At 37.7% G+C, this 13,840-nt stretch overlaps 1 protein-coding gene across 1 annotated transcript in view; it reads left to right on the top strand.

The window, feature by feature from the left end:
• Dhx15 (DEAH-box helicase 15) overlaps positions 1-7,161 on the top strand; it is a 44,893-nt gene extending 37,732 nt beyond the window's left edge. The window contains exons 11-14 of the mRNA XM_042674781.1: positions 167-289; positions 2,424-2,614; positions 4,967-5,136; positions 5,992-7,161. Of these exons, the coding sequence (XP_042530715.1) occupies positions 167-289; positions 2,424-2,614; positions 4,967-5,136; positions 5,992-6,109 (602 nt within the window). The 3' untranslated portion in view covers positions 6,110-7,161. The remainder of the gene's footprint in view (positions 1-166; positions 290-2,423; positions 2,615-4,966; positions 5,137-5,991) is intronic.
• Positions 7,162-13,840: the final 6,679 nt, after the last annotated feature.

Genomic DNA, 13,840 nt, shown 5'->3' with positions numbered 1-13,840 from the left:
TTGATGTACCAAATCAAGGTAGTAAACAGTCCAAGATGCAGTTGGAGGCCATCCTGCCCTGCCCTATGCTCTGTGAACTGACCTAGCTAGGCCTTGTTCCTCTATCTGTGAATGCGTGACTCATCGATATGGGCGTTTGTGTTGGGCCCATACCAACCTTGTTTAGTCCCACAGTGTTTTGTTCGCCCCACGGAGGCCAAGAAAGCTGCAGATGAGGCCAAGATGAGATTTGCCCACATAGATGGAGATCATCTGACACTGCTGAATGTCTACCACGCTTTTAAACAAAGTAAGTCTAAATTGGATTTGCAAGAACTCTTTTGTCTAAATGTCACTTCCAGCGCATAAGATGTTTCCTCATCCCACTTTCATTTATTATCAGTGACAACTCTACATTAGAAACCCAGTGGTACTTTATAAAAATTCCTGACTAGCATTCAAAATAGAAATTGTCAATCTTTTAAAAAATATGTTCAGGTTTATAATCAAGGGGGAAAAAAACCTGAAAAATGCAGGTGATGAAAAACTGAAAGATTTGTATAAACTTTTGTATAATTTGTATAATTTTGTATAATTTGTATAATAAAATACAAATGGTTTAATACTTTTATTTTGATACATTTTATATTTTTAGTGAATAGTTCTGTATTGCTAATATAATACTCTCTTCTTGGGAGGCACTGAGGTTTGAACTTTGCTTGATGCATGCTTATCTGGCACTACCATTTGAACACAAGTCCAGTTCTGCTTTCTGATGTTCTTATTTAAGTTTCAACAAGGATTTCTTTTTAAAATGATAGCGTTAGAATAGAAATACAGAGGATGAGATGCCTTTTATTCCCTTGCAGGAAATGAATGTTAGACTCAATTGCTATTTATTTTGGAGATGGAATCTAGCCAGGTTCTCTGCCCCAGTCCTTGAATCTCAGCTTGTTGCCTGGCTAGTTAGGATTACAGATACCGGCCATGGTCACTTGGCTATTTTTAACATTTTTACTAGAAATAACTTTACACAAAAGCTATCAAAAATGTGTGTGTGTGTGTACGTATGTACACATGTATTATAAATACACATGAATACACATGTATTATAAATACACAGTAAATGACAGATTTAAATGACATTTCTTTTTCAGACCACAAGTGGTCTGTAGGTAGACATTAAAGGGGAACAGTTTAACTCTACCGTTGGCTCAAAAACATTACTGGCATTTGCTGTTTGTAGGTGTTAATTCTGTTAAAACTGGCAAAGAAAAGTAATCCTTGGCTGGGTGGGAGTGTATTTGGTGGATGATTCATACCCAGGAGGTCTCTATGAAAAGCAAGTGTTGAGTTACCAACAACAATAAATCCTCACACTTAGTACTCGCACCAAAAAAATTTCCTGTGTGTATTGTTTCTCTACATACCTATCAAGACAAAGGTTATTTATCCAGTAACAAAATGGTAGGACCAAGGAGGAATACTATGCCATGTTAGTGTATGTTGTAGTAGCTGGAGAAAGAGTAACATGGTTCTACATTTTATGCTTACTTTCCCCTTCACTTTTTGTAAATCCTTTTGGTTTTATTTGTCAAAGGATATGTGTACACATGATTCTGTTTTCCAACACTAGTGTCTTTCAGAGAGGTCTTACTATAGAATTTCTGTACACATGATTCTGTTTTCCAACACTAGTGTCTTTCAGAGAGGTCTTACTATAGAATTTCTGTACACATGATTCTGTTTTCCAACACTAGTGTCTTTCAGAGAGGTCTTACTATAGAATTTCTTATCCTTGACACTACAGTTTTGATGGGTAGCAATTGTTGGATATTTATGAAGAACTCTTCAGTAGAAAATACTGTCCTTTGATAATACATATAATGAAGTTACTTTGAAATGCTATCCACAGGCCTGTTTATTAAACATAGATACAAGTTCCAGGCATCTTTGTAAACTTATATCACTAGTATATCAAAATTTAGTCTCTTTGGGCTTATGGTGCTGTAACTGGGGCATAATTAAAGAACAATAGTCACTTGAAATTCATGTTTACAACCTTATGATGACATTGATTATCTTAAGGCCGTAATTTGTCTGAAAATGAGCTTGTAAGACATGGCATTTTATCAGAGTCTTCCTGTCTATTAAGCCATCTGATGGAAACACCTGTGTGAATATTAATGGATAAATAGAGAAGTTGGTTCAGAAATAATCACTTTGCAATCCAATACCCAAAAACACATTAGTACTGTTTCTGATTTTGAGCTACAATATAGCTTTTTAAGAAATTTTGTAACAGAGTTCATTCTTTAAAAGAAAATGATATGGGCAATTCCCTTTCTGGATTATTTAGCTTAACAATTTTCCTCTTAAATTAGAAAATAGTCCTGTGTGGATGATTCATTGTCCCTCTCTTTTCCTCCCCTCCAACTTTTTAGATCATGAATCGGTTCAGTGGTGTTATGACAACTTCATTAACTACAGGTCCCTGATGTCTGCAGACAATGTACGCCAGCAGCTATCGCGAATTATGGACAGATTTAACTTGCCTCGTCGAAGCACTGACTTCACAAGCAGGGACTATTATATTAATATAAGAAAAGCTTTGGTTACTGGCTATTTTATGCAGGTATGTGGACAATTCAGGAATGCATAATTAAATGTTTGTATATAATTTTATTTCTGTTAAAGGCCTTTGGTTCACTTAAAAGTAACTTTTAGAGCACCTATAAAAATCAGAAACGTTGTCAACCCTAGTCCCTTCAAAGAAATTAGTCAGAAATCGATGTCTAGTGAATAAATTAGTGTACTAGATGGCAAGGTTAGTTGTCCAGTTGGGTTGGAAATAATTTTCAGAATTACCTTAAAAATTATTATAATATTTGTTATGCCAAATACTGGATGGATACTTTGGTCATTAGTAGATACAAATGTAAATTCAGCTCTTTACTTTGTGTATATGTGTGCGCCAGTTTTGGAATTTGAACTCAGGGCCTGGCTGCTGTCTCTAAACTTTTTTGCTCAAGGCTAGTTAGTGCCGTACCATTTCTATGTAAAAATAATAAATAGATGGTAGTAATAACTAAGACCCTTGTGTTTTTGAGATAAAGATGGTGACAGAAAAGGCTTTATTTTCTTGAAGTGTGTTGTTTTCTTGAAGTGTGTGTTATAACAAATAAAAGGTAAGTACCATGTATATTTAAGCAGTACAAAACAAATGTTTGAAAAAAAGTCTCAATCTCCTGGCAATAATTGAAAGTAAATGGTCCATTACTTAAGTGGGGTTGATTTTTAATTATTTCTCCTGTCTCTTGCTTGCATGTTCATATTCTCCATCTTTGACCAATGTGTTAAGTCTTATGGCCACTTGTGCTCAGTAGATAGATATAGAATGCACCTAAATGCCTAAAATGCCAGAGTCCAAAATCAAAAGAAATCCTGTGAAATGTGTAAATCAAGTCATAGAATACTTAACACGATAAAAGAGTTTTTAGGTGAATGATGTAGTTGAATTTTTTTCTTAATTATTATTAAATCCGTACTAGCATATATTGTTTTTTTATATGCTCCTAATTTTTAATGTGAAAAAAGTTGGATAAAATCATATTCAAGTTTATGTTAATAGTCATTCTCTCTTTAGGAAAAACTGTCCTAAACAATGTTTTTGTAGTAGCTAGCACCTAGTAAGTGCCTAATGTTTACAGAATGATTGTATGATTCTGTTTGTTCCACTTTTATTTTTTTGTTGTGAAAATACCGTTCATGCACAATATGGGTACATTTCTTATCAAGCATTGTTACCTCCTCCTTTGTTTCTCCCCTTCCTATCCCTTCACATCTTCTCCCCCCCCAGTTCTACTTAAGAACAGCTTTTTTTTTTTGGTGCCGTCCTAGGGCTTGAACTCAGGACCTGGACACTGCTCCTGAGCGTCTTTAAAATTTTTTCACAGCTAGTAGTCTACCACTTGAGCCACAGTTTGACTTCTGGCTTTTTGATAGTTAATTGGAGAGGGGAGAGTTCAACAGACTTTGCTTCCCAGTCTTCTTTGGACCACAATTCTCAAATTTCAACCTCCTGAATACCTAGGATTACAGGTATGAGCCACTGGCACCTGGCTCATGAACTTGTTCATACATGAAGTAGTAAAATTGAAAAGGGCCAACTTAGGCTGGTGCTATATTTAGCTAAATGGTCTCACCCATCAAAATGTTTGATTATGAAGCACATGAAGGACCAAGTGCCATGACTCATGCTTCTAATTTTAGCTATTCAGCAGGTCAATATCTGGAGATCATGGTTCAAAGCCAGCCAGAGCAGGAAAATCCATGAGAATCTTTTATCAAATTAGCCATCAAAAAGCTGAAAGTAAATCTGTGGCTTAAGTGGTTGATTGCCAGCTTTGAGCAAGGGACAGTGCCTAGGTCCTGCGTTCTAGCGTGCACACACACACACCAAAAAGATATGTAGGAAAAGATAACATGTAACACCTCTCTCCTTCCATTCTTACTCTCTTCGTGAGCTACTGTTTTCTTCTTGTTCTTTTTACTTTACCTTACATATAAATCTGGTCATTGTTCATTTATTCTTCTTGGCACAAGAAAAACCATATAGTAAATATTAGGCTGTGCAGACATAGTAGATCTTTGTCTCAGTTGCTCAGCTCTGTGTGGCCTAGTAGTGGAACAGCATCCAGAGACAAATAGATGCTTTGTGTCCAGTAGAACATAGGAGTGCTGAAAATGAATGTCATGGATCTTTGTTTCTATACTTAACAAGAATGTTTCTATTGATTATTTTTTCCTCTAAACATTTAAAAATGTATAAGCTATGTTTTGCTCACAGACCTTATAAATACAGGCTGTGAGTTGAGTTGGCCTAAAGATTATACAAGGCTGATCTCTGGTTTTATTGATGAGAAATAGGAATAGCCATAGAATAAAAAGCAAAACATGAAGCTGAATTTCCTGGTGTTGATTTCAGGTGGCACATTTAGAACGAACGGGACATTACTTAACTGTGAAGGATAACCAGGTGGTTCAGTTGCATCCCTCTACTGTTCTTGACCACAAACCTGAATGGGTGCTTTATAATGAGTTTGTTCTAACAACAAAGAATTACATCCGGACATGTACAGATATCAAGCCAGAATGGTAAGTGCACTTTTAGATTTTGTTAGTGTTTGGTCAGAATAGAATCTGGCTTTGTAGCCTGAGTCATGGCTTCTCTTTGCAAACTGGATAACTTGGTTTTCTCCTCAGTTAGGGATGGATACATGAGTGTGTATATGCATATATATGTGTGTACATACGTACACACACACACATATACCTGATGGCATGATTATCTTTTAATACAGTCTTTCCTGTAGTGAGACGACAGTGGGAGTGTTACTGTGGCAAAGTAGTGCTCCCATCAGGGTCTTTGGTTTTGCCAGAACCCATTCTGCAACTCAGGATAGGAAATGGCACTGGGTGCACTTATGTCAGGTGGTGTCGCTTGCTTAGTATTCGGCGTCTTTCCTACGCTGATATATGACTTTTGACAGTTAAATTGTGTAGAGCATTACCATTTTATCTGAAATGTTTTGTTGAGAAAAACTTGTATAGCTAAACTTTCTAAAAGATTGTGGTCATATATTCTTCAGGATGTAGAGTTATAGTCATATTCATTAAAACATTGAAAATGAGAAGATGCAATCTGTTGAATATCGTATTTCACATAGAGCTTGTCTTATTACCATAACCTTGAAGAGTCAGTCAGGTCAAGATACTGTGCTAAAGTGAAATCAATAGCCTTGCCTGTTGCCATCTTCACATTTTTAAAAGAATATATTTTGAGGTTCTTCAAACTTAGGGTAAATTAAACAAAATTCAGCATTTGTAATTTTGATCATTATAGATGGCCTTTGTTCACCAGGATAGTATTGATTAATGCCTAGCCTATTGGCAGCTTTAATAGTTGAATTAAATGTTAACTTGGTGGTTTTATTCCCTCCTTCTGGACAGGTTGGTGAAAATTGCCCCTCAATATTATGACATGAGCAATTTCCCACAGTGTGAAGCAAAGAGACAGTTGGACCGCATTATTGCCAAACTTCAATCCAAGGAATATTCACAGTACTGAACTCAATACTTAGAACTGAAGTTATTCAGAGGACAGCTTTAAAAGATGAGTGAACTCAAAAGTTCAAGTTGTGCTCTTCATGTTGGTTCAATAATGGCCTTTATTTGAAAGCTTTTTAATTTTTCTTTACAGTAAATATTCCATTCTGATTTCATAAATTAAACATTTATGCCTCCCTTTTGTGTTGACACTGTAGCTCATACTGGAAAAGTCGATCAATGTTTTGCAGTTTATTGAAAGTAGTTCTATATATAACAATGTTATGAGCATTTCTTTAGAAATGGTTGAAAATGCTTCTAAAATGTGATTATCGACCATGGTATGCATGATCGTTGTAATTGTTGACATTCCTTTTAGAAGTTGTGAAATGTTACAACTTGTGCTTATGTAGACACATCTTCTGTCTCAGTACAGAGGCACTGACTTCAATAAAGTCTATTTATACTAAATTTGGCCAAAGCCCTTTGGTATCTTTATTCCAGTCTCCATGAATATAGTTGGTTCTCTTCCCAAGTGTGGGGCTTTTTCCTTTTTTATTATAATTATACCGTTAGTATGTATTTAGCATCTTTTCCAAGGAGTACTCTGTAGATAAAGTAGTCATTAAAGCCGTATTTCAGAGCATATTGTAGCACTTTGTTAATCAGCACGTGACCTAGTGGGGTAAAATGTGTAATATTTTTTGAAATTGGATTTCAAAAGACAGAATAATGAATGAGTTGCTGTCCCTTTGTCTTAAAGTTCAGTTTATGTGGCTGATTGTTACATTTTTGTCATGTTTTATACTCAGATGGACAATTTAAGCACTCACCTCTGAACATGTTTATTTGTATTAGATAGGAAGGCACAGTTGTATTTTAGATCTTAACCAGTTTTACTGTATTTCCAGTGTTGGAAGTTTTATGCAATACATGAAGTAATTTGTACAGTGTGTTGAACTGAGAATTTAACCTTTATTTCCTTTAATAAGCACTGACCCTTTGGAACCAAAAGACAAGATGTTTGTGGCCCATCTAAGATGCTATAATAAATTGTTTCCATTTAAAGGCTAACTACTGTAATTTTTAATGTCCGAACCTCCCCTTTTGTTCTTGAAAAAATTTAATGCGAAAAGAAATTTGTTACATATGTGTTGTTGGGAAACTTTCATATGTGACGTAGGGAGAGAGTGCCAATTTAGGCTTTTTAGTGTTCCTCGTGGTTGAAAGCATTGCATTTGTACATGGCTTCATTTTCTTCCCATGGGAGTATTTATACACCTGGGTAAAACTTGAGGTTCCTTTGAAATACTGGTTTGTCATTTGTTGGGACTCACGTACTGTTTTTATTTTTTATTTATAACTGTTCTCACATTGAGAATAGATGACCAGAAGTGGCTGAACAAACCAGGCTCCTGCTCCCCACCATGGTGTCACCACATAGCTTCCAGATTGGCTAGGGCCATGCTCAACGAAAATTGGGCATTTCCTTGAGCATTTCTTGCATCCTTTATCTTAGAGATTAGGCACTAAATTGGGTAAGAATTACAGTTTTCCTTGAGAACATAGTCATGACTGTTATAAATCCTTTTGTGGCATAAGAAAATTGCATTCTAATATTCCATTCAACACTGACACTCAAAGTCTTTTCAAAGGTAATCTGATAGGGTCTCCTTCCTTAGCCCTTGGGTCTCTCATGTTCTTTCCCTTTCTTCCATGTTGCACAAGAGACATCAGCAAGTAGAACCAATGACCCTGTGAAAGTTGAGGAAATGAAAAGGGATGAGTTAAGTGAGATAAAACACCTTACAGTAAGTCTGCTTAGCCAGAATCAAACCCAAACCGGAAGCATTCCATACCCAACCTTTTTTTTTTTTTTTTTTTTGTAGCGTATTTAACTCAGAGATCCTAGAATTTTAGGTTTATAAGATACTAACAAGCACTTAAAAACAATTGAGGGGATCGTCCTTCTACTCAAGTGGGTTTTTTTTTTTTTTTTTAAGGAAAACTTACTGCAGAATGCCACACATAGCTCTACAGGAAATGCTAACTAAAACTACTTGTGATGCCTTGATTCTCCATTTATATTTTAGAACATAATAAAATAAGGCTGCTAGTTGCCATTTAGTTCTCAGTAGTTTGTATTTGGGCTGAGTAGCCTGTTTCCTTTCCTCCTTCCCTTTCCTCTAACATGGATTGTGGATATTATAAACGTTACATGCCTGGTGTTCTCTAGAGTGTAGTGGTCTACACTAGCAAATGCGATTGGACTTGTATGTCCCAAAGACCATGCCTGCGTCACTTTTTTTTAATGGTTTTGTTTGACAATACGTTTTACATAAATTATACAAATTTCACAGTATAGTGAGATAGTGATACTTACAGTCACAAACACATTTTAACCTATACAAGGCAAATTGTCATTATCAAGGTCTATAAAGTTTGTGAATTCTATGAGCTTTGACAATACAACTGTTTCTTCCACATGTACATTTCTTTCCTATTGCTTAGCGTCAGCTGTTTCCTCTTTCCCTCTCATTCTCCCCCTCCCATTGCTGCCCTTGAGTTGCTTAGTTCATTTTCATCAATGTCCAGTGCAGCTGATGGGCCTCTCTGTTGTATATTTTCCCGTTTCCCTCTGATTCTGTGCCCTCCTCCTAGCTTTCCTCAGACGTGCACATATATGTACCGTACATGTGGTCAAGAACACGCATTCATTTAGAAATGATACAACAACAAATTAAGTAGAGGTTCTTTGTTTCTTGAGTCCTATTTACTTCATCTATCTCTTCGCATTTTGAATTTAACTTCCACATATCAGGGAGACCATGTGCTATTGGCATACCTTGCCCCAAATTATTTTTTCTAGTTCCATTTCCCTGCAAATGCCATTATTTTGGCCTTTCTAATGGCTGCATAATGTTCCATTGTATGTAGGCACCACAATATTTGGATCCATTCATCTGTAGTGGGGCAACTGGGTTGTTTCCATATCTTAGTTATTGTGAATAGTGCTACAGTGAACTTGGAGGTGCATGTGTCCATGTATCCTGATTCCTGTTGTTTAGTGTGGATGCGTAGGAGTGGTATGGCTGGGTCATGGGGAAGGTCTATATATTAAGCTTTCTGAGGTAACCTCCAGACTGTTTTCCAAAGTGATTGTATTAGTGTGCGTATTAGTGTACATTCTTACCAGCAGTGCAATAGGCTTCCTCTTTTTCCACATTCTTGCCAGCATTTTCGTTGCCTGCCGTCACTTCTATCAATACAACATAAAATTACATTAACCTTTCAAGCAACCACATTGCACTTGTATTAATCTTCCTATATAAATCTAGGACATCTTACTGCATAGGAGTTTTAAGCCTTGTGAGGAGACTGGGAAGAGCCTTGGCAGTCTTTAGGCACCTTAGTTGGTCTTTGGCAACTTCAACAGTTTAAATGGCCCATGGATGATTAGCTTACTTTTTTTTTTTTTTTGGTCTGGTCGTGGGGCCTGAACTCTGGGCCTGGGTGCTGTCCCTCAGCTCTTCAGCTCAATGCTAGCACTCTACCACTTGAGCCACAGCACCACTTCAGGCTTTTTTCTTTTTCTTTATGTGGTGCTGGGGAATTGAACCCAGAGCCTCATGCATGCAAGGCAAGCACTCTACCACTGAGCACACCTTCCCAGCCCATTAGCTTACATTTTTAAGAAAGGCAAATGTTTTTGAACAGTCTTAGAATTATAGTAAAACACTACATATTCAGATGCAACTTTTGTTTACTAGATTTGAAAATAAAGCTGGTAGGTTTGGTAGATACGAAAGTTGCAGGCTTTGGTTTTTTTTTAATACTAAGGGGTTCTTTTCAGGAATTCTTACTGGTCTATACTGTACCCATGAATAAAGCGACCTATTGGTAAGCGTTGCACAAGTGGTCACTGGCTAGTTTTCAGTGACTTAATTCTGTTGGTAACATTGGCTGGCTGGCTTAGGGAAACTGAGCTTTGCATAATTGGTCACTTAGGACAGAGTAGCAAGTCAGCTCTTTGTAGGCACCTCTGCCATTAGTTATGTTCAAAGACCACCTTGAACCTGAGAGTTGAGTGTTCGGCAGTTGTCTTTTTAAATTGCTATAGGGATATTTATTCCCTTTTAGGACGCTTGTATTGAAGATTGAAGACTGGTCATTTGTTAAATAGACCATTGAGAGTTGAATTTGAATCAGAAATAACATGGGAAAATGACATATACCATAAGAACTTATTTAAAAATTTTCTTGGGCACAGAATCAGTAGTTTACTTGATAAAATTTCTTAGTGGAGCTTAGAATTTTAGTGGTATAAGTTAATACTCTTTTTTTAAAAGCACCAACTCTGAAGGGCATTGTACAAAAGACAGCTCTTAAAAATAGATTTTTCAAATTACAGTCAGGTTAGGATTTAAAAGATGTGTAGAAAGAACTGTAGTTTGAAGCAAAGTGTGATCAAGTGGTCAGAAAAATAGAGAACATACCAGAAGTCAGAAATGGAGGATGGGTGCTGATGAGATAACTGACAGCCTTGAAGCTGCCACACAGGACGAGCCATGAGAACAGATCTTAGTAGAAATTTAAGGCCTGCTTGATTGGATAGAATTTACATAGAGCGAACTGTTCTCATTTAGATAGACAGTTTGATATGCGTAAGTAGTTGTATAATCACAAAACAATATTTTGAGTATACTCAAACCTTCTCTACCTATCTCTTTGTATAGGTAGTTACCCTTCCTCTAGTTTTAGGTACTTTGGGACTGCTATTTTTCTTTGAATTTTGCCTTTTCCAGGTGATCATAAATGAAATCTTCCAGGTATAATGGGTTATTTCTTAAGATCTGTGTTGCAGGGATTCACACATGTTTTGTTTTAAGTAGTATTCTGTTGCCCACATGCTACATGTATGCATTTATTTACCAGTTAGAAATAAACTTTCTAAATTTGGTGGTTAGGAATAAAGCTTTTTGTGTGCAGGTCTTCATTTTAATGGTAGGGGTTTTTTGTTTGTTTTTTTTTGGTCTTTTTGTTTTTTTTTTCTTTCAGTAACTGAATTGGGATTTCTGGATTACGTGTTAAATGCATGCATGACCTTTATAAAAACTGCCCAGCATATTTTCAGAGTGCTGTTCCCTTTTGTTCTATACCAGCAATATTGAAGGGTTTCAGCTGCATTCTTGCCAGCATTTTATAGCTACCTATTTTTATTTCATATTTTAGTGTGTCACTGTGGTTTCAGTTTGCATTTCACTAATAACTAATCATGAATGTGCTTGTTTCTCTTAGGTCAAGTGACTGGTTAGTTAACTTTATAACTTGTGTCATTGTTGAATGTAAGAGTTCTTTTTTAATCTGCTTATGTGGTGCTGAGGAATCAAACCCAGGGCCTCAGGCATGCAAGGCAAGCGCTCTACCACTGAGCCACCTTCCCAGCCCCTCTAGATGGTTTTTGCAAGTGTTTTTTTCTAGACTGCTGCCAACTCCCAACTTTATCAATAGTTTCTTTTTATTACTGCTCTTTTTGGGGGAGGGGCAGGAGGAGGAGTGTTGCTTGGATGGCCTGTCTTTTTGGATCAGGATTCCTTTTGAGGGTGTGCTAAGAGGGTAGTGGGGCCCAGGTGGGATTAGAGCTGAATCCCCATCCTGTGAGGAATAAGGACAGGTGAGGACACTGGGTTTGAGCAGAGCTCTGGGAGGCCATGATGGTAGGTAAGAATAGGTTTGCTTTCAGTACAAAGGATAGCTTGCAAGAGGAGGGCGCCAATGCAGAGCAAAATGGTCTTCAAATAGTTGGTTTATAGGTGCATATGATGCCTAACATGGGTGAATCTACTGACATCCCAGTTGCTGCTCAGAGAGGAGAGTGGCAGTGAGGGAGGTTCTTGAAGAGAAGCACAGCAAGAGTGTTGTGACTTTGAAGTTGCATGCATCTAGCTCTTGGGTTTCTAGTCAGCCAGCTTATGGAGGTTCAAGATAGAAGTAACAGGCAGGAATTCACAAGCACCAGGTGCAACCTGCCTCTCTGTGTTTTATATGGCCCTTGGGGGGTATTGCAAGCCAAATGGAGCCATTATTTTAAAATGGAGCATGCTTACATAAAGATTTCAAAACAATGCATAATTCTGGCATGGACAGACCTGCCAGAACTTCAGCAGGACACCTTGTAGTGGAATTCTTCAGTTTGCCAGCACCCTCGCTCACTGTCATTCCAGCTACCCCACCCTGGGCACTGGATGGGAAAGCCAGTCGGCACTACTCTCAGCTCAACGCTGACTTCTCAACTACCTGCTGCCTGTCACCTGAGGAGCTTGGATACCTGAGCCTTGAGCTGCTAGCTCCAGGAAGCTGGCGCCCAGGTGCTGCACTAGTCCTCATCACGGGAAAGGACGTACAGCTGTTTCTGACACTGGTGGTATGGTCCCAGGAAAATGAGTGTGTAAACATTTTCATGTATCTTGGATCCACCTCTGAAAGGGTCTGACCGGATCGTTTTTAGTGGTGGCCTGCTTTCTTATTGTACATTTTTTGTGTGAACCTGTGTGTTGTGTTTTGTGTTAGGTTGAGTACACTAGGCAAGTGCTCTACCTCTTAAGCTGGCATTTTTGTATTTTGTTCTTGAGAGACTCAAAACAGGGTGCTCTTGCCTTACCTCTGGAGTAGCTGGAATTACAGGTATGTGCCACCACACCCAGCTTCAGAACGGTTGTTCTTTGATTGTGGAACCACTGGCTTGTATTTTAAAAACATCATCCAAAAGGAATTCATTTGGTGTGCTGGAAACCTTTCCAGAGTGAACTTTATATTCTCTGCTTACTTAAAGCCTTTTTACCCTTTGACTTGGAACAGTCTTGATGATCTATTTTCCCATCTCTCTACTGGAATCTGGTCAGAAATATTTGGGGTTCTTTTTAGACCGAGGTTTTTTGTTTGTTTGTTTGTTTTTTTTTACTGGGATTGGGGCCATGTCATTTGTGAGGTCCCTAGTAAAGCAGCAGGCCCAGTACATGGTAACTTTTCAGCAAGTCTCTTTGAAATCTGATTGCTACGATTTTGTGCTTGGCTTTCACAGCTGTCCTCTTACTATTGGTGACAACACTTACCTTCATAGATCTCTCTCTCACACACACACACACAAACACACACAAACAGACCATTAAGCAAGAGACTGGATTGTCTAAAGTGCATATAATGAAATGTTATTCTCAGTATAACAGGTACACCAGCTAATCTGGGCTATAAGACCTAGCTCTCTCTTTATATAGCAGTGAGAAGGTAGGTTTTGACTTCCTGAACTGAATAGAAAGATGATTGATTTTAGTAGTTATTACCAAAGTGGTTGGCTTTAGTGAATGAAGTATTACACAACCAATAATCTGGTCTAGAGGGTTACCTGTAAGTGGCAGCTTTTACTTTTCCACTGTTACCAATAGATAGAACTAAATATGGATAGCTCATGGACCCTGAGTGAAGGTCTTTATGTGAACTTGGAAACATTTATTGTGGCTTACTCCTAGAGGTCACAGTAATCCCTAACTCTTCAGATTCTTAGCTGAAGACTGGAAAGGGTTATGTGTGGACACTGCTATGAGTATGATTGGAGGAAATCACTTTCCCTGAGTGGACACCTGCAGGGCAGGCCATGCTTGTAAGGATGCTGATCACATCCACATTATGAATAGAATGTGCTGTCTGATCATGTTTATAGGTAACTGCTGCACTGAAGGCAGTATCTGATTATAAA

Source organism: Dipodomys spectabilis, unplaced genomic scaffold (genome assembly GCF_019054845.1).
Source record: "Dipodomys spectabilis isolate Male_0828 unplaced genomic scaffold, ASM1905484v1 ptg000021l, whole genome shotgun sequence".
NCBI classification, from domain to species: Eukaryota; Metazoa; Chordata; class Mammalia; order Rodentia; family Heteromyidae; genus Dipodomys; species Dipodomys spectabilis.
This window is presented reverse-complemented; position numbering and strand designations above follow the sequence as displayed.